General features: G+C 40.4%; 1 protein-coding gene across 1 annotated transcript in view; it reads right to left on the reverse strand.

The window, feature by feature from the left end:
- Positions 1-2,132: 2,132 nt before the first annotated feature.
- GLT1D1 (glycosyltransferase 1 domain containing 1) overlaps positions 2,133-20,542 on the reverse strand; it is a gene marked incomplete at both ends in the record, with an annotated part of 35,445 nt that continues 17,035 nt past the window's right edge. Inside the window, 6 exons of the mRNA XM_080355235.1 lie at positions 2,133-2,279; positions 8,503-8,601; positions 12,315-12,435; positions 13,808-13,851; positions 17,691-17,740; positions 18,813-18,908. Of these exons, the coding sequence (XP_080211361.1) occupies positions 2,133-2,279; positions 8,503-8,601; positions 12,315-12,435; positions 13,808-13,851; positions 17,691-17,740; positions 18,813-18,908 (557 nt within the window). The remainder of the gene's footprint in view (positions 2,280-8,502; positions 8,602-12,314; positions 12,436-13,807; positions 13,852-17,690; positions 17,741-18,812; positions 18,909-20,542) is intronic.

Genomic DNA, 20,542 nt, shown 5'->3' on the forward strand with positions numbered 1-20,542 from the left:
GGATTAATTTTTGAAGCAGTACAGGGGCATTTAGCTTCAGTGCCTGATGTAAGTTGATTGAATCAGACAAATGAAATGAGTGACCTCTATCTAGCACCATTACAGTCACAGCCAGACTCAGGGCTAGAGATTTGTGCTGAAGTCCACAAAAGTGGGAACTGCAATGTAAGAGGCACCTAAAAGAGCAAAGAGGTGGTGGGACCTGCTCTGGAGCAGGAAGGGTTAAAGTGTCTTGGAGGTGTTTCAAATGCTGCTTCAGGCCAGGTGTCCACAATAAGATTTCTCAGTAACCAGATGTTCTCTGCTGTTCTTATTATTGTTTAGTTTTAAACAAATGTTTTAAATGAGCTCTGGGTAATGCTTTAGGAGAAATGAATTTCCAGAATCATTTTTTCAGACACTGGACAAAAACGCTGGCCTACGTTTTTGGAAAGGATAAAAGATTTCAAGCACCCTCAATGTTTAAAGCCTAAATCAGATGTTACAGGAAAGAAGTGGAAAAGTTACTTGATGAAAATACGGTTCATTTAAAGGGGATTAAATGGCACATAATTATCTACCCCTTTAGAAAATGTAGGTTGTTTTTTAAAAATTAGAAATCCTTGTTGTTTTTTAATAGTAGATCCTTTGTTCTGAAATTCAAAATGCAATGAGGACTTTGGAAGATCCAGACTCCCCCTTGGTGATGCGGGGCAGAGTTAAAGGTACCTGTGGCATCCAGAAATACAGGGACACGTGCGAGGAGGTGGGAGTCAACTGCAGCTCAGGCTCTTAGATGGGGTTTCAGATTCAAACGTTAAAGTGAGGGGGCTTGGACCAACCACCCAGAGAAGGGTGGAAGTGATGAAATTATTTTGGACAACTTAATGAAAAAAAAATGCTCAGATCCCAATGAGCCATTAACTGATTGATGTGCACATGGGAGCACCCACCTCCTCTGCCAAGCCTTTGCCAAAGAGTGAGGGGACAAAGGGCCAGAAAGGGTTGTGTGCCCGTAGAATTGGAATATATATGCTTTAGGGCTAATAAAGAGCAATCCGAACTGAGGAGGCTGTGGGTGCACAGCGCAGGGGGATTTGCTGCTGAATTGTCTCCACTTGCGAAGGAATCGCACCAAGAAGGGGCCCAGCAGAGCAGCACCCGCTGCACAGGTCACTGCTCTCGTTCCATTCCTGGGGGTTCAATGGCAGAATTAATTGCAAAATAAAATGCATGTAATTGGATTAATGAACAGTACATTTCAAGGGGCTGAAATGCAGAATTAGCCATGGGTAAATGCACTGTGCAGGTTCTTCTGTGAACACAAGCGCTATTTTTGGAGCTGTATCTGTGGCCCATCGAGGTGTGCCTTGGAGAAAGCTGCTAGGGGAAGAAATGGGGCTTTGAAGCAGGAAGATAAATACTGTAATTAGGGCTGCGGGACAACAAAAGGATTATTCTTAAATATAAAATCATTTGAGTGAAGTTGCTTCCAAGATAATTACACCTAAAATTGCTTGCATGGGTCTAATATTTTCTTTACAAGGACTTGTAAGACTCATTGAATATTTATGGACCTGGAACACAGGGCTGGATGAAATTTGAAACATAAATTCAATAGCAATTTATGATGATGAAATTCCCTAGCAGTTGTTGGCCCAACCTTTTAGCCTTGACAGAGAGGCAGAACATGAGCCCGTGTGATAAACGCTCTCAGAGCTGAATGCCCGTGATTGACGAGCGCTGCCGCGGCTGATGGCTGTTAACAGGCCTGCGGGCTCAGCTCACCAACATTTGGGTTGTTTCCTTTTTCTTCTTCTTAATGCATACATTGCAGAAGGGGTGTTTGTGCTTCTGGTATGGTTATCACATGCAAATGATCATGCTGTATGTATCCATATGTATGGATTAAATACAGCCTGAAAAATCCTATGTTAATTACATTCTGAGGGTGTAGCAGAATTTATCACTTGAACATGTTTTGTTTTGCTAGAAATAGTGCAAATTCCAGATCAATGCGTTCAGTTGCTGGAAGCTTGGTAATAAATATACCACGCTTTAGAAAAAGCTTTTTAATCATTACTATTACTAATCATTTCCTATTAGCTCAATGCTCTGCAGAGACTGGGGGGTAGCAGCTGTAGTCTTGCAGTTCACTGGAGCCTCAGGACAAGGTTCTGATAGGCTTTTCGTTCACTTTCCCATGAGTGATGCTTCTTCACGTAGTCTTTGGCCCTTGTTACAATTTCTCTTTCCATAGTGGGGTCATTCATCAAACTCTTGGAGAGCACCACAAACTCCTGAAAAAGATAAAGAAAATAACAAAAGTTCCTTGAAGTTCTAGGGATACTGAAATAGCTTGTACCTCTGTCTTGATTCCTGTAAAGCGCTTCAACTATGAGCCAATATATGAATCTACTCAAAGTTATTTTTCAGGGTCAAGTGCCATAATAATTATTTCCTATATTATTTTACACAGCCCAACAACCAAGATAAGTAAAATCAAAGGCCATCCCAAGAGCATTAAGACAAACAAGAGCAACAAATTTAAAGATCCAAAAATTGTTTGCCTACCCAGGTATTAGAAAACTAGGCTGGTTGTAAATGAAAATTCACCTGTTCTGCTGTATTGAAGACAACTGGCATCAGGTGTTTGATCTCAGCTCAGCTAAACTTACATCGCGTTGCTCCTATGATCTCTTTAGTTAATTCTATGGTAAGACTGAAAAACAAATCACTACGTAAATATAGTCATAGTAGGAAGAGAAGGCAGTCATCAGCAACAAGCTCTTCCAGAGTAGCATTAGTGCAACAAGCTCTGCAAAAAAAGCCGCATGTGAATTTACTGGCAAAATACTGGACCTCACAGATCACACCTATTCCTTTGCTGGCTCCTCTGCCACTCTAATTTAGTTCCAGGGAAGAGAAATAGTGAACTTCAAACATTTGAAAGGAGATTTGATGTCTGAACTAATCTATTCTGAGCAGCTGGTCTAATTTTTTTATCAAGAGACTTCCAATACTTCAGCTTGATTACAAATGTACTTAGATCTTTGCAAAATAGTGTCTGGGTTCAGCTCAGAAAAGCAGATAGCTATCACGTCAATGGAAAATGAAGATAATGCATTTCTACACAATGGATAGTGAAGATCAGCATATAGGGATGAGGGGGACAAAAAGCAGGAGGGAAAGAGATATATTATTTACATAATTTGTCAGCTATGAAAGGAACTATAACAAATAAGACCGGAGTTGTTATCAACACTCATTTAACTACCAAAGTATACTTGAAAACCTAAGCACACAGTGTATATAAACACACCCACAGATACAAAATCTTTGGTTACCACAGAATCAATGTTGCTGTTGCAATGCAATTGATGGTTATGCATAATATATAACGATAACGTGGCCCCTGGGAAACACCGATACGTGAAATCACATTGAACACGTTATAATCTCTGCTTTGACTCTCACTGACCAGACATCTACCAATAGATGCATCACTGCTGGGAAATTTAACTAGAGACGCACTTGGGTTGTGCTGAAAGGCCTCCAGCTGCTCTCCATCCCAAGCGCCTCGCAGTGCTGAGTTATCCCGGGTATTCCGTTCCTCACGGGGAAGCTGCAAAGCGAGTGTTTGCTGAGATCCCGTCCCTAAGGAACACACATGAGGCTGGTCTAGAGCGTTTCTTGAGGCTGCGTCTACCAGACGTGGCACCTACAACTGCAGAGCCACTGCCAGGAATACAGAGCGGGGAAGGTGGGAAGGTCTTACCTGACTTACGGTGGCTTCAACCACTTGCCTCTATAATCACCGTGATAAATACCATCCACACTGAACTACATTCCAACTTCAATTTTATGCTCCTGTGGAGGATTTTATTTAAAGTAATGTTTAAAAATAATTTATGTAAATTACCTAAGAACAGAAGCAGCAATGTAACTTTTCTTGACAGGTAGTCCTATTAGCATTCCTTTAAAATGTGGATATAGAGGACAAAAACTTGGAAACATGTAAATGATAGAAGAAATGAGATCCTTTTTCACAGTTGCAATACTTAATATGCTGGGGATAATTTCAGGAAAATGCCAAACGGACTCCAAAGCATAGAAGGTGAGAAACTGCAGGAGGGAGAAACAGCAAATGGAAAAATACCAGGAGATGGAAAAAAAGGACTTCCCAGCTTTATCCCCACTTCTTGTGCTAATCAGATGTGACGACCTACAAGTCACTTGCAATCTGAGTGGAAGCCAATGGGAAGATTCACGATGACTTATCTGGGTTTTGCCTCCGACTCTGCGAGCCGCTGGCTGAGCCTGTTTGCAGGTTTGGCCGCTCAGCTTTACACAGCAATAACCTCATGTGCCAGGTGCCTCCCTGAACTCCAGCCGACTCGCATTTCAGGTGCAGGTTTGTGTAAGTCTGAAGCACGGGCTCCCACACTCAGAGAAGCTGCATTTAGTTTTTCTTTTCTAGAAGCCCATGATGTACAAACTACTTACAGTGTGATACGTGCCTTTCTAGCAGCTGTTATCCCATTTGTGCAAGTGATAGTTGCACAAATATTTGTGCGCTCCCGTATTTAGGTGTACATGTGAAGCCAGCCTCGCTTTTGGTGAGAGGGGGACAAAAATTACAAATGACTTTTCAATTATCAAACATGATAACTGAAGGAGGTGATTTGCACACTAACTTACTACCCGCAGGAGATCCATATTTCTAACCATCACGTACAGAAATGGCTATAAATACTATCCAAACACAGTGTAAAAGGTGAACTTCAGTAGTTAGCCACAACCCAGAAAAAAAACGAGAGAAGATCATCTTACGTACATCCAGAACTAATATTACATGTGCCCTTTTTATGGGTAGTACTTCACTTCAAACACCGGCATTTTTCAACAGCAACAGCCATAATACATTTTTCTCCTGGTAAACTGACCAATCTTTTTAAAAGAAAATGTCAGTTTCTCTATAGAGTACCTAAAGAAAGTCTGTATAATGTTTTGCAGAGAACCAGAAATACAGGTATATGGGAGATGATGAAGCTTGAAAATGAGTGCAGCGAGTAAAAAGAATGAATATTCCTTCAATTACCATGAAGGTAACCGCAGCTCACACATAATGAAAAGAAGATGCATGGTTAATATATTATTTATATAATGAAAGTAAGTCTGCAATTAAACCATTTCATAGCAGCTTCAGCAGATAACAGCACATGATTCTTAACCAACAGAGACTCACCCCAGGGAGGGCGAGCGCCAGATGTGACTTGGGAATAGATCTGCCCAGCGGCAGGTGAACCAGAACCAGCCGACAAACTGATCGCTGGCACTGCCAAAAATTGCCAATTAGGCTGTTCAGAGCGAAGGTTCAACGGTCTACAAAATTAGGCTCTATTCTGGCTTGAATCCCTCAGACTCTGCTTATTTGTGTCCTCCCTCTTATGGGCTTTCAAGTTTATTCACCTCCTCCTGTTTCTTTAGCAGCTCCTCTGAGCTTTTACAGATGCTGAACATCTAATTTTGAAACTTAGCATGCTCAATAACTCTTTGGTCTTCCCTTCCAACACGGTTTTGCATCATTTCTTGCCCAAAAGCCACTGGCTATTCTTATTTCTCACTTATTTGCTCATTTAAGGGTCCATAAACTTAGTGTTGAATATTCAGTAAACTTGCAAATTCAAGTAGTGGCAGGATCAAACCGTGATTGCAAAGGAATGTGCACAGATGATGTAGTATTAAGGACAAACGTTTCATAGCTTTCACATTCACATTAACTGTTTCCACCTTTGTCTTCAGCGATCGGCAAAGATTTCTCTACTTCCAGCCACGAAGCCTCAGCCTGTGTGCCAGCGGTTAACGATGGTCACAATCACACACAACATCTCCTACTTTGACCTAAGCCACAAAAGCTCACTTGCAGCAAGAATAAAAGAAGAAAACCAACAGCACTCACAATTTAAAACAATTGTCATTGCACAATGTTCAACTTACATCCCTCTAATTTAACTTTCCAAAGATACGATAGTCCGTGGACCAGACATCATTGCTTATATCTAAGCCAAGCGTATTGTAAAGCTTTCCCTCCCTAGATCAGTAACAACCTGAAAATAATAAGCAGTGTTTTCTACTCCTGACCTGTGCTACAGCCTGTGTCACCACAACCACACAGGATCTGCTGAATGAAAATTCCTTTGACATTTTCTAATCTTTGGTGGTCCAGATTCTTCAAGACACAGACGTTTCCCAAGCACCTGAGCATGGCACTAATCTCTCTGTATGACTGAAAGCATTTCCCTAACTAACCTGACGCAACTGAGGTTACAGCAGCAAATAGTTTACCAGATACTTAAGATGTCAAAGTAATCAGAGGAACAAACCCCAGCAAACTGCTTCCCAGAACATCTTTTCTGATCCCTATTGTCAGACTGAGTCATCTAAGGCAGCATTCAAAGTGCCACGGGCACACTGTTCCATCTTCCACCGATAAAATTAGGAGATATACCTTGAAACTGTAAGTGTTCTAACTTAATCACATTTTCTCGATCTAATAACGCTCAACCTCTGATAAACTGTGTACAGTGGTTTAAAAACTGTATTTGACACGGTTTAGGGAGATAAGGAACAAGAGTAAATGGTAACTTTATCTTTAAAACCATGGGCGATGATTGATTCACATTCGGAGCTCATCTCTGCAAGAGGAAAGTTCTTTCAACAGCTCTGCAGTGGGATCAGAGCATTACCCTGTACACAGATATGTTCCTGACCCATTTGCAGACTTTGATAGTTTATATATTATTTGACACCAATGAAAGTATAAAAGGGCTTTTAATAAATGAGATACAACTACTGTTTTATAGAGAAAGAAGGGATATCAGTTTCCTTTCTAAGACAGGGTAACTGGAAAAACACTGCTATGGGCGTACAACAGCCAATATGGAAATGCAAGTTACCATCTCCACTTAAAAGGAGATTCGGTGGAGTTCTGAGATAGAATAACAGAAAAATGGGTCAACAAGCTGCAGCAGAATAAGGGGATTTCTGATCTCGGGCATAGCACGATGCAGAGAAGGAAGCTCAGACAGAAGGGGGTTATATAAACTAAGATTATAGTGTTCTAGACATATTTACCACCTGTGACTAGTTCTGATAGAAAAGAAAGTCCTCAGCCACTTGTACAGAGTCACGGATGGCACTGGGACTACTTCTGTGCTTCAAACTGCACTTTCCTCTAAGTGAGGCAATATATAGCATATTTTAAATTGATCTTGAATTCCAAATAAACACTTAGAATGTAGGATGCTTGGAGATCACAGAAGAGGCTTCTTAGAAGGATGTATGATGAAGCTAATTGGGTCTGGTATGAATAATGTATTTGAATTCCAAGCCAAACGTAACCAGCATGTTAAAGGAAACAACAGAACGTATCAGAATTGGTATCAGGAGATGCATCAGTCCGAGTGTTCAACACCACCGCTTTGCTTTCAAGTTTGAAGAAGCATATGGAAGTCAATGGGCTTTTTTGCAGGGAATACATGTACAAATAGTTTTATAAATAGCTTTACATCTCAGCCTTCACGAGCCTGGAAGTCCCCATTTGCAAATGATACAGCAAGAGGCAGGGGGGGACACAAACCAAACCAAACAACATGCTGCAAGAATTCTTCTATTAACAAAGCCTCCCAAACTAACCGAATGCACCTTCCTGACACACAGCTTAATAGGATGCATTAATCACACTCTCCACAAGGTAAATAAATTTAATACATTTTCTACTCTGCAAAATCATCTAACGGAATATTCTTCTGCAGGTTTGCTTAATCCTGAGTTAGATCAAAACACTCAGAGAACCTGTGTCTGAAAGGCATTTCCATAACATACACAAACATGGAACAGCAAAGCCATAATGCGGAAAAATACACTGAAATTAACATTTCCAGCATTTAAATACGAGGAGTGTTCCCTCTCTCTCCGCTCTTACTTATCTTCACAGAAACTCCATTCTAACACTTAATTTTAGTCACTAATTATTTTTTGACTGAGCAATATCTGGGACCTAATAATGCTTTATATTAAGACTAACTGCTAGAAATTATAGATAATATATTATCTAAAACTTCAGGCTCATAGTTCTCCCTCGGTTAGCGACTGCTTGTCTAATGTAAGGTCATATCTCAGTTAGTCCTTGAAGGAAACACGACACACACGCAGCATCTCTCAGGGTTTGCTTACAGAACCATCAAAGCTCAAGTGCCACAAGTCACTGAGAACCGACCCCGTTCCCAGGGCAGGTTCTAAAGCAGCACAGGCTGGAGAAACGTTCAGCAATGCTGACACCTAGGAAGAGTCTGCAGAACTGCAAAGGGAATGTGAGACAGCGGAGCGAAACTAAGGCAGCCTGACACCCAGGACTGGAGGAGAATCTGAGCAAGAGCCAAGTTTCCAGACACAAGCACATAATGGACAACGAAGCCAAGCTCTGGAAGGGAAAGACCTAAGGATTTGTTGTTTTCTTACCTGGGGATTTGAAAATAACAGTCCTGTCTCCTTGTGGTTTATTATTGCTGCGTTCCCAGGAATGTTCCTTGCCAGCACTGGAATGTCTAAATCCATTGCCTAGGGGCACATAGAAAAAGGAAACAACAGGTTAGTAGGGATTTCAAGATGTTCACGATGACAATTTCAGAAAGAAAAGCAGAAACAACAAACCAAACTCCTTTCCCATGTCTCTGCTTTTTAGGTGGAAAAATACCATGTCTAAGGTGATCTTCTATATGGGGAGCTTCTCCAAAATATAAACCATTCCCAAGACACCTAAGGCCTGGCAGCTTTTGAAAATACAGCTTAGATTTTGAAGTAACTAGTGTGCAGACCCTGGCCACTCAGCTCTGTTACTCATGCACAGCCTGATCTGAAACTTTAATTACTATTGATTGATTTGGAAGTCTTTGAGATGCACTGACTGTAAAACCAGAAAAACTCATATTGTACAATTATCACAGCATCAAACAAGAGAAGGAAATTCACTCCCCCTAATCTTCAATCTGCTTTCTACTGATTCCCTGTCACTTCAGAGTGAATGCATTTTTAATTACTGTCTTTACACTCCCAGATGGGGAGCAAATTTGCTTCAGCCTACATAGCAAGAAAGCAAAACTCCAAGAAGAAAAAACATCCTTTTGGACAAAACTGAAGACAAAAATACCCTGGCTGATAATGTACAGAACCAATTATGCTTTGAACAGAGAGGGACTGCTGTGACTTAGATATTTTAAGCTATTAAGACATGTTGCTAGGAGAAACACTGTTTAAACCACCACTGCAGATGAATTTACTCTGGACATAGAAATTCTAGAGTCCTTCTGGCACAAACATCTGCTCTGCAGCAGTTAGCCTGAAAAATAATAGTAACTCTTAAGGAAATAACCTGTTCTGCACTTTGTATCAGAAACTAGTGGGTCAGCTGGAGGTAATTCAGACAGATTAATGAACTGACCAGGCACCAGAATAAATAAATGGGAAATATAAAAACTACAGACCAGATTGTCTGAGTGTCTAAAGTTGAGACACAGAAGCACCAACATCTCAGAGACAGAATTCTTTTTCAGCCCTTCCTATTGACAGCCTTAAACACGCTCCTGTTCAGTCTCATTCAAAGATGTTCACCGAACAGGGAGTGAAGATATTTTACTTGAACTTCTGAACTGAAAATCAAGGGCTTGATAGTGGCAGTGAAGTGTGTCACATTCATCCTCACCTGCCTCAGGCCTTCTCCTCACCTCCCTGCAGCTCTCCTTTGAACAAAACCAAAAATGGAAGAGTATTTCAGGACTGGCTACTTTCCAAACAAGTGATTGTCCATTCAAGAGAAGAGAGAAGAAGAGAGAGAAGAAGAGAGAGAAGAGAGAAGAGAAAGAAGGGGAAGAGAAGAAGAGAAGGGGAAGAGAAGAAGAGAAGGGGAAGAGAAGAAAGAAGAGAAGGGGAAGAAAAGAAGAGAAGGGGAAGAGAGGAAGAGAAGGGGAAGAGAAGAAGAGAAGGGGAAGAAGAAAAAGAAGAAAGAAAAAGAAAACACCCAAACCCCAGCACAACCACCCCAGGACTGACGGTTCAAAGCGCCACTGTCCCCACAAGCAGTTACCTGCATAATGATTTCTGAACTCTAAGGGGAAACATGTTAGTTCTGTCTCAGAGACTTGGAGGCAGTAACTGCTACACAGGAAAACTTTCAGGTCCCAAACCACACAGGTACCCATGAATTCCAGCCGCTGAAAGCAGAACAGATGGCCACATACATAAGATGAGGGGCTGGCTTTGTACCAGCGAGCCTTAAACAAATGGATTGGGCTGTAAATAATTACCGCATGAAGTAGCTTAGAATTTAATTTAGATACTTAGTCTATTTTTAAGCAGTAAAAAAAATCATTTGCATTGTTGAATATATGTATAATTTACTGACCCAGGTTCTACAAATAATAGCGTAAAATAACATTTTAGTCCACTGGCCATCTGTTTTGTTACATTATTCTGACTGCAAATATGTTTTAATGCTATTTCAGAAGAATGCAGGGTGTATATTTTAGTTTTGGAAGCATGTTATGGAGAAAATACAGGTTTTATTTACTATTTTGTCTTCTGGACTGTCCCTCATTTTCTTCCTTCCAGCCTATCCATCTTTTTGTTGGCCTCTCTTCATTTTTACTGCTCTACAACATCCCTTCATTGCTATTTCTTTATGGTTTGCTGTGGTTTACATTGCAAACTACTGGGCTGGTTCTTCACATGTTGTCTGATCCTGGATTCTGCCCACAGAACTGAGTCTGCCCATCTTCCTTTTCCGTGATTTTGTGTGTGTGGTTTGGTTTGGTTTTGGTACAAGTGTAACAACCCAATGATTTTTACAACAGTTGTCACACTCTTGAGAGCACAGCAACTGTATTAAGAACATACACAATTTTCCAGTAGTGCCTTTTTCACCTTCACATGCCTGGGAAGACACATTTTAAATGCTCACTATAATGCTTGTTTTCTCTTCTTCAAATGCCAAACAGAAAATAGACCGGTTATGGCAAAATCTCTGAGATACAGTACTACTGACAAAGTGGTTAGTCATGGCTTCTAGATCTTTCGTACTTTTAGACAGGTTGAAATAGACACGATTATATATTTAGCTGATTTATTTATATTTATCTCCTACTAAAATACTGTTTACAGATTCATGATCTTGTTAAATTTTGAAGTTTGAAGAGAATGAAAGTAGCATTTCTCAATTCAGGCAAGATGTTCTCGCCGGCCTGGGACCTGAAGACTTTTATACATAGTTTTCTGCCTTATTAATTTAACAAGATCCTAACAGATGGCCCTTCCTACCACTGGCCGTCTCAAGCAGGGACTTGACTTTATTAGACTGACACTTCCTCTGAGAGAGAGACTTTTACAGGAGGATATTTTATAAGCATGTCATCAAATCCCACTGAACAACTGCCTAGTAAAAATACACAATACCCCTTATAACTTTAGAAGAAGAATTCAAACAGGTCTGAGGCACTAAAAAGGGCAAACTTCAGGTAGTTTCTCAAAAGATAAAGACCTAATTCTGCTTGTAAAAAGTCTGGAGGCAGCTGGGACGGGAGCTGCTGTCTCACAGCACCGGTGCCCTGTCCATTAGACTTTCTTTCCTATCATACAAGATTTCGGGTTCACCGGTAATTGGTAACTCATTTGCTTGTGACCCGTGTGCACCTGAACCCGTGTGCTCAGGCTTCTGAAAGCACATCAATCTCTTTTGATCCCTGTTTTTCTTAGAAAGCATTTGACACTAAGCAGTGCTATACTTCAACAGGTACGAAATAAACCTAATTTTCAACACTGATGGCAAAAAAACCAACTGAAAACAACTGAGCATGCCATTCATTCATTAATCATTTGAGAATTACTTAACCAAATACAGCTCTTTGATTGCTTTTTGAAAGAATGTAAAAATTAATTGAAAGTCTATTCTAGCAACATTATAAGGAAGTGGATGTTGAATCAAGAATAGTGACAACTCCAATAAATCAGAATGATTCTTGTATCTCAGGTCTGTATTGTTAATCTAACAGGATTAATAAAATCACATTCTGTCCTTTAAAAAATAAACAGACAAAACATAAAAAACTGTCAGTTCATGGGAAGAAAACCTTAATTACCAACACTTGTAAAAAGAATATATTTTAGTCTTCACTAGCTTTGAAACATGGACATAAAACGTTGACACACATTTCCACCGATAAAAGACGACTCCAGGTTCACTGTAACCTCGGTGACAAACCTGCCCGCTAAGATGCAATTACCTCCAGGATTGCCGCAGACATCCCCTCCGAAATGGAGCTGTTCACCACGGCAAAGCACCTTTTCATAGCAGCATGAAGATCATCTTGTGGCATCTCCTGTAATAAATGTACTCCAGGGGCCCTAGAAATAAAAGGCACATAAATAGGGCACCTCCTAAGAACGTGCTCTAACAATTCTTCCTAAAATTCGGGGCAATGCTGGAAGGTGGTCAGAGCAATTCAGACACGGTTCTGACGCTAAGAAATCACTTGTCCGTGGGCAAGCCACTTCACCGTGCTTTTGTTAGCTTTCTGTCTCTAAAGGCGGTTAGAAACTCAATACAGAATCCATTGCTATCGGCCATTTCATTGTCTGTTGTTCTGAAGTTTCACAGTTGATCACTTAACCCCAGGCTCTGTTCACCACAATCAGGCTCATAAACGAAGGAGCCGAGTTGAGCGGATAGGGGCGCAATTTTCCCTTAAAAACACTGTGTATTAGAGGGAGGATGCACGCAGAGATTTATGAAAAACACAGAGCTTAAATACTTAGGGACTAACAGAGCACAATCATCAGAACGGTCAGCTGCAGTAGATGCTGGTTTTTGGGGATGGATGTGGTTCTGAAAGACCTTTTCTGCCTCTGTGTTATTGCAAGCACTCCTGTCCTGAAGGGTGGAAGAGCAGGGTAATGGGGTGGTCAGTCTCGGGTGAAGTCAAGGAGATCTTTAGGACTGGTGGTCGTTTGGAAAAGCTCCTCTGCTGGTTGAGCCTGCCCCTGCCTCCATAACTCTACATGAGGTCACTAAGCCAGATGGAAACACAAGTGCATTTGATGTTATATCAGCTCCCTGTTCGTTAAACATTGCTTTTCTGATAGCACAGCAACATCCAGCTTCTGTAAAGATAAACACCTATATGAACTGGAGTATAAATCCATTATTGCAGGAGTCATGTTTCCCATGAATAACATCATAGAAAACAAAACCGGTACCTCACGCTCCAAAAATGGAATTGCAAAACACATATTCTATGCAGATTTTATTATCAGGTGTGATCAATCAAAGATAATATGGTTGCTGTGTTCGAGTCAGACAATTCCGGGTTCTGCAGGCACACAAAAAATATCTTGTTTCTCTAACATTAATATCCTTCAATCAGGAAACATATAAACTAGGGACAGAGAAAAGCTGTACAGTGTTAGCTTGTCTGGTTACTCATTTACCACCCAGCAAGCACGCAAAACCTTGCAGAAGCCAGGATGAACTAAAAGACCCAAAAGAATAACAGAAATCATGCTAAATCAGATGTGAATTAATCAGATGAAGAGATCTACTGGTTATTCTAAAATATTAAGTGCGTGAGAATGTTACATGCCCAGTTTGTTAGTCATATAAAGAGTTGTGTATGTTCAATTGTATATACAAAAGAGCATTTACAGACATGATATAAAAAGCTCGTCAGCCACCTGCTTTCCCTTGCAGCACATAAAAGGCTTAACATTAACTTCTTACCTTTTAACTTTTTCCTTAACTTCACTTGTAAAAAGCGGATCAACCTAGAAAGGAATATACACATAGGTATATGGCATTGCGTTAGGAATACAGCATATGTTTGAAATACCAAGAAAAGAAAAATGAATTTTAGCATATATTTTACAAAAATATTTAAATAGACGAATGTGCTGAGCTTTAAAATCACAGCACAGCTCTGTAAGGTGGCAGTTCCAGTTGGCTCTTCAGACAAGCGCTCTGGTGAGCGATGGGCACATAGAATACCCAGCTGGGCTGACCCAACGCAGCAGCTTTGTGCAGGGAACAAGGGCCGGTCCACTGCTTCTCCCCGACACCCCTCTGGCTGCAGGTTCTCATCAGAGCCGGATCGATTGAACGGGAATTATATTTCCAGAGGACTCTGCTCAGGCTCATCCGATTCAAATGACCCATTGGACAACTTAGAGTCTGAGGAACACCACCTGTCCCTGGGGGGCTGGAGCAGCCAGCAGGAGCAAGAAAAGGAACCTTTCAGTCTCTAGTTAACAGGGGAAACAATCCCCATGTAATCCGAGACAAAGAGGTGTCATGCACCGCCAAAATATTACAGAACTAACAAACACAAAATTCTAATCTATGGTCTAACACGAAGGCACAGTAGTGTTATTAAAGTTACCTAAACTGGGCAATTAACTCCAGCAGGTTTATTTACAAAGCTTAACTATGTCTGCTATTTTCATTTAACATGACTAAAAGAAATAAACAGAATTTGGAAATCCCTGACAAGACATGGAGAACAGAACTAGACTGTTTTTATTAAGGCAGAGTGCCTATATTAGATTAATTTATGACAGCCTGCACAACAAGCAGCAGTTGGAAGTACTGGGAACAACATGGCTTACTTTTTAAATGCATGTTAATATATAGTTTTCTTAATTTCACATTATGAGATAGAGAACGCTAACAAAATATTTCAGAAAACTCATCTGGAAAAAAGTCAGAATTTATTTTATAACTGTGTACTTTGAACACAAATTAATTACTTTATGAAAACAGGGCTTCAGAAATTAAAAGATTCAAGCAAATCACTCTTGCACTCAGGAATTAATTCCTGCTGAACGCAAGAAATAAAAGGCTTATATAACTGCTGAAGAAAGTATTTTTGGTAGCAGCACGGGGGGAACCAAAATCAAGGCCTGAATCTCTACCTGATCCTGTCCAGACCCATAACTAAACCAGTGTGTCAAGTCACAGGTTCCTTGGATATTTCATACTGAACTTCACAATTGCTGTTTCTATATAAACATCATTTGAGCTTTTTCCCCAAAGTACTATTTTGATGCTGAGTTCTTCTCATGAGGAACTATTCTCCGTTTCCATTAAAATCAATGGAGCACTTGCAAGTGATTTAAAGAGCAGTGGGATATGGTCTTTCGCTCTTCTCCCTTTAGAAGGATGAGAAAAATGACAGCCTGTGACTCATAAAATTTGTAAGATATTAATTTCTATCCCATGCACTTCTGTGGAAGCCAAGAAGTTGCCATCTGCCTCCTAACCAGCGCAATCCTTTAAGCTGCATTCTCCTATTGGTAGATATTCCAAGAAGCCTGGCCTGAATATGAGAACTCAGTTAAAATATTACTTGCAGGATGGGTGTAGCACTGACTTCAAGACGTGATCCCCCGAGCTACATTTAGGAACTTGTGGGGGCACAGTTATCTAACCACAGGCTCAATATAACACAAATTAGATACAACAGAAGCTGTTCAGCAAGTTGGAAACGCACTGAAAAGATGTGAGCGCTTCCAAAGCCGAGTGGCTATGGCAGGATGCCGAGGAGCTCAGCACAGGCACAGAAAAAGCTACTGAAAAGAAAATAAAGCTACTGCCACCCCAAATGTCTCCAAGATCCAGTTCGTGTACAGGTAGAGTGTTTGTTGCCACATTTTGTTACCTATCAATGTTGCAGGCAAATATGAACATCAGTTACCCATCATCTTTTGTTAAAAAATCATCCATCCAGAGGAAGACCCTTCAGAAAGCTGCGAATTTCCTCAATTAGCAGAGATCAGAGGAAAGCAGCTTGTATTGTATGAATAGTTTCTATCAGAAGAGATAAGACGACACATGGGAAGTGGAGTGGGTACGTAGTGAGAAACCACACCAAGCAGAACCAGATCTGCTATCGGGGACGTTCTGCTCTGCTGCCGGGCACAGGAACATCGCAGACGTGTGGGACAGGGCAGAAAGACACAGGTCAAATGCTGCACAAAGATGAAGGTGCCCGTTGAGTGCAGGGCCCACCGTGATCAGGACCAGGGAAATCTATAAATACACTATGTTAAACTGCTGTCATATAAACATGAACTCAGAAGCAATAGTCCAGAGACATCTTCATGATAATGCTGGGGCTACTGTGGCCCTCTAGACTTTGCAGGGAAAACCAGTTTGTTTCAAATTTCATTACAGAAATGAACAAAAGGGAAACTGGAAGAGGAAATAAATGCTAAAAAAGTTTACATTATACAGGACCCACTCCCGCAAAATTACTTAGATTGCGCCATTTGAGACAATGAGGCATAGCAAATGCAGGGAAAAGGTTATAATCTTATGGAAGCAAAGCAGAAAATAGTGTGTGGGCCTTTGTTCTTTATATTCTTAATTAATATAATCATAATGTGTATTTCTTCCATATTCACAGCAAACATGACTTGCTTCACAGATAATGGCACTGATTTTCTTAAGGTTTTGTGGTTCGAGAAGTAACATGGGTAAGAAAAGTCCAGCTAAATACCAACAGAGCTGAGATTTATTTTCATCCTTCAGCAATATTCTAGTACTGTGGGAGAAATATGTTTCTCGGTGTTTTAAGGAGGTTCAGTCCTTGATCCCCATGCGCTGCCCCAGGGTTATTTCTGGTGGCTCACTGTAAAGACGTCAGCTTATGAAAAAGTGAAGCACATTTAAAAAGATGACGAAAATGTTTAAAATCCTCACTGGAGGCAGCAAGTGCATCTTTGGACTCCAAAGCCTGGCTTCATTACACCTGCTCTAGATTCGCCTTCCACACCAGTTCACTTCCAAATCACTTTGTGTATGAGCGTGGAAAACAATGCAGATAAAATAAAAACTTAAAAAGAACTTCTAAAAATAAAGCCCTGTGTTCCAAAATCTACAAAGAACAAAACTGAGTGGGAAAACAGAAAAACAGTTCTTATTTGACCATTCGGATCCTAATTATTTTCTTATAAACCAGACTGCCTGTGAGTTTTCAGGCTCACGTGAAGATGAATCAGAGATTATATTATAGAGGGACACAAACACATTATGGAGATGAAAAAGTGAAGCTTTTAGTGCCCTTTTAGCAAGAGTTTCTTTCATGTGACACGGCTTCCTACTCGTACCTTTTCCACCGGTTAGATCAAGGCTACAGCTGTGTTTTCAGGGCTCCTGCCACTATGGACACACATGGAGCACAACTGGTTTCTTTTCAGAAAGTCCTGCAATTAGTTTTGTCAGTTTAGCACAAAGTATGTTCCCTGGACAAAGGCACCATTGATTCTCTAAATAGTTTTGTACTATCTCGAAGTATAAAACCAGAGGCCAATCTTAAAACTGAAGTATCTTTATACTTTTTATCTTCAAAAGTTGATCCTGTAGTCAAATGAAACACTAAAGGTTTTGCTCTAAGAGACCACAATAGATGAGAAGCATTACCAGGTCATGTGCTTGAGCTAAACAGAAAATCACAGCAATCCAGCAGTTGCTGGATGTTCCTGCTCTGGAGGGGATTGCACTGGATGAGCCTTCCAGGTCCCTTCCAACCCCTGACATTCTGGGATTCTGTGAACCAAAGTATTTAGGAATAAACATACAAATAAAATAAAAAGTTACAACAACTTACTGCAGGTCCAATTATGCCCAGATGGACACTGGGATCCCTTCTGTGCCAGTCTAAAATGGAAGAGGAACATCGTTTTATTAATCAAAATTATTAATTTTAATTCTTTCTCTGAAATCAATGTAAATAGTTCCATTAATAAAGAAGAATTAGGCAAATATTATATTACTACTTAAAAGACTGAATGAGGACCAGATTTCATGCTCAGCCCTCACTTTACTCCTCAGAATTCCAATGATTAGCAGATCTGAAAGTTAGTATTTAGCATTTCTGCTTCATGCAATCTCTTATGATTCAAGGGTTATTTAACTAAGTTCAGATATTAATTTTGAATCATCTCAAGAGAACAAAGCTCTATAGAATGCAGTGACTCTGGCCACAAAGACAAAATGATCTGAATTTGTCTTCCTATGTAAAGAAATGTGTGGAAACAACTGCAACCATTGTAATTGTAATTAATACTTACTTATTGTGTGTGGAAGAGAAATGTGCCACTTCTCCAACACCAGAATAGAACGAAAACAGTTACTTGACGTTAATAAACTACATTTGTCACTAAGCTTCACAAGGTGGTAAAGTAAAAGTAAAGTGAACAGTGGGGGCTGCATTTCCTACTTGGAATATCTGAACCTTTCACAGACACACAGAACCTGGCAAAACATTCACCTATATGACTATAAGGAAACTTCAGCCTAGTTTACGGTGCTGAGCCACAACGATGGGTGGCCAAATCTGCTCGTAATTTCAACTATATTAATTAGCACACATGCAAATTGGTGTCAGATCCACAGGAGAGTGACTTAAAAAGTTATTTTGAAGTAGGTGAACTCTTCTTTTGTCTTCCATTGATATTGTATGCAACAGCCAAATAGTCTCCCAGCAAGTAAAATAACCACATATTGTTTTGATTTTAATGCTCTGTTATTCTCAGCAGGCTGGAAAAGACGCGGTACAGAAATAATGTGTTGAACAGATCGATGGTTACATGAGCATTTTTTAAAAATGTAAATATATGATGAAGTTTTCTGCAGTGAATAAAATAGCTTATGCCAAACTTAGAAGCATTAAAAGAAATGCATCTGAACCCAGGGACAGAACAAGGATATTCAAAGAGCAAGTACCTACCTGAAAATACTTCTACTAAATAGAGAGGATCTTTGACTCTTCGAAGTCCGCATATCAACAGAAACAGGTGTAAACTGGCTGTATCTGTAGGAATGTCTGCAACAAATAATTTTTAAAGACTGAATGCAGGTAAAAAAGCTGAACACTCCAAACCGTTCCATGAACGAACACAAAGAGTGGTAAAAGCAGTACTAGGGTGGATTCCGAAAAGTTCCCACTATTGGTCCCTCTGTTTCTTGCTCTCACATCAGTCCTCCCATCAGCTCCGTGGAAAACTTAATCATGCACATCATTTTATAGGAGTTGATTTCAGAGGCAGTGAGTGTATTCTTGAACAACAGAACCTGGCTTGGACCGACCAGGCAACTGGACAAATCAGCCTGTTTCTCAGTTTTTCTACCCATAAGAAGAAAAAAAATTGCATCCATATAGTAACTCAACACCTGCCTCAAGGATGTTGTGAGGTTTAGTTAATCAATGGCTGTAGAGATTAGAGCTCTTGATCTGACACATTTTTTACAAAAGATCAGGTAAACGCCCCATAGTTATCTATCCCTAATATGCCAGCACTGCTGCAGAATAATCAACTAAAGTTATGCAATTGCAAAGCATTTATTTTAACCTTATTGCAAAGAAACACAAATGAAAAATAATTTGGGAAAAAAATCTCAACATGTGAGTTCTTAACATTGAAAATCTCTCCTGCGAATACACAGCAACAACCCATAAAAACAATTTTGTGGGCCGTGTTAGAAAAAGAAGATCTGATGTACGATACTGCAGTTGCCAGTGGCTCTATGACAGCACAATTAATTCACAACATACTCCTGGAGAAGGGTCACTACGTGATGAACTTTGGTGAAATGTGTTTATGATAAACCAACATAATTCACAACTTGCTGAAGGAACACGCACAAAACAACAACATAATTTAATAAACACCAGAGGGGTTGGAATGTTCACGTTTGATTTACCGTACTGAACAAATCATTTCGCTGTCCTTTAGTTCACCTATTGATGGGGCTCATGGCAAGGATGGATGAGATGGATTATCTAACACCGGGCGGTTCAACAAGGAGCATCCAAGTGCCGCTCTGCAGGTGTCTGAGGGACATGAGCACCGGGGCCAGGTCACATCGCTACCAGCACATAGCATCACTGCATTGCTAACATTTGTAACTTAAGATCATGCAAACTTGATACCAGCTTATGGTTCACAGAATCCCAGAATGTCAGGGATTGAAGGGACCTGGAAAGCTCATCCAGTGCAATCCCCCCATGGAGCAGGAACACCCAGATGAGGTTACACAGGAAGCTGTCCTTCAGAATCACTATACGCTAAAGGCAAGTCAAGCCTTGCCACTGTAATCTACATCTACTTCAGTGTCAAAAATAATTGTTTAATATCAGGAAGAGATGCTCCTTTAAACACACATTGTTGGTATTTGTCTGTGGCTGTTGTCTGGTTTGTTATATTGGCTTTATCTATGAACACCAGCTGCACGTTGGTCACAGCTAGTCCTGCATCTGCTGAGCATGTCACCTGTTTAGCAAGATGCGAGAGGTCAAAAGTAGAACAGAGATTGAGAGGATTATGAAAATTCCTTCCTCTCATCAGCTGGACGGTGTTCTGTCCTGATACACCGCCCAGGACCACGGGGATGGCAACAAATGAACTGCAGGTGAGCTGAAATGAGACAGACACCGGGGAAGATTAAGCCTGACATGGA

Source organism: Nesoenas mayeri (assembly GCF_963082525.1).
Source record: "Nesoenas mayeri genome assembly, chromosome: 17".
NCBI lineage: Eukaryota > Metazoa > Chordata > Aves > Columbiformes > Columbidae > Nesoenas > Nesoenas mayeri.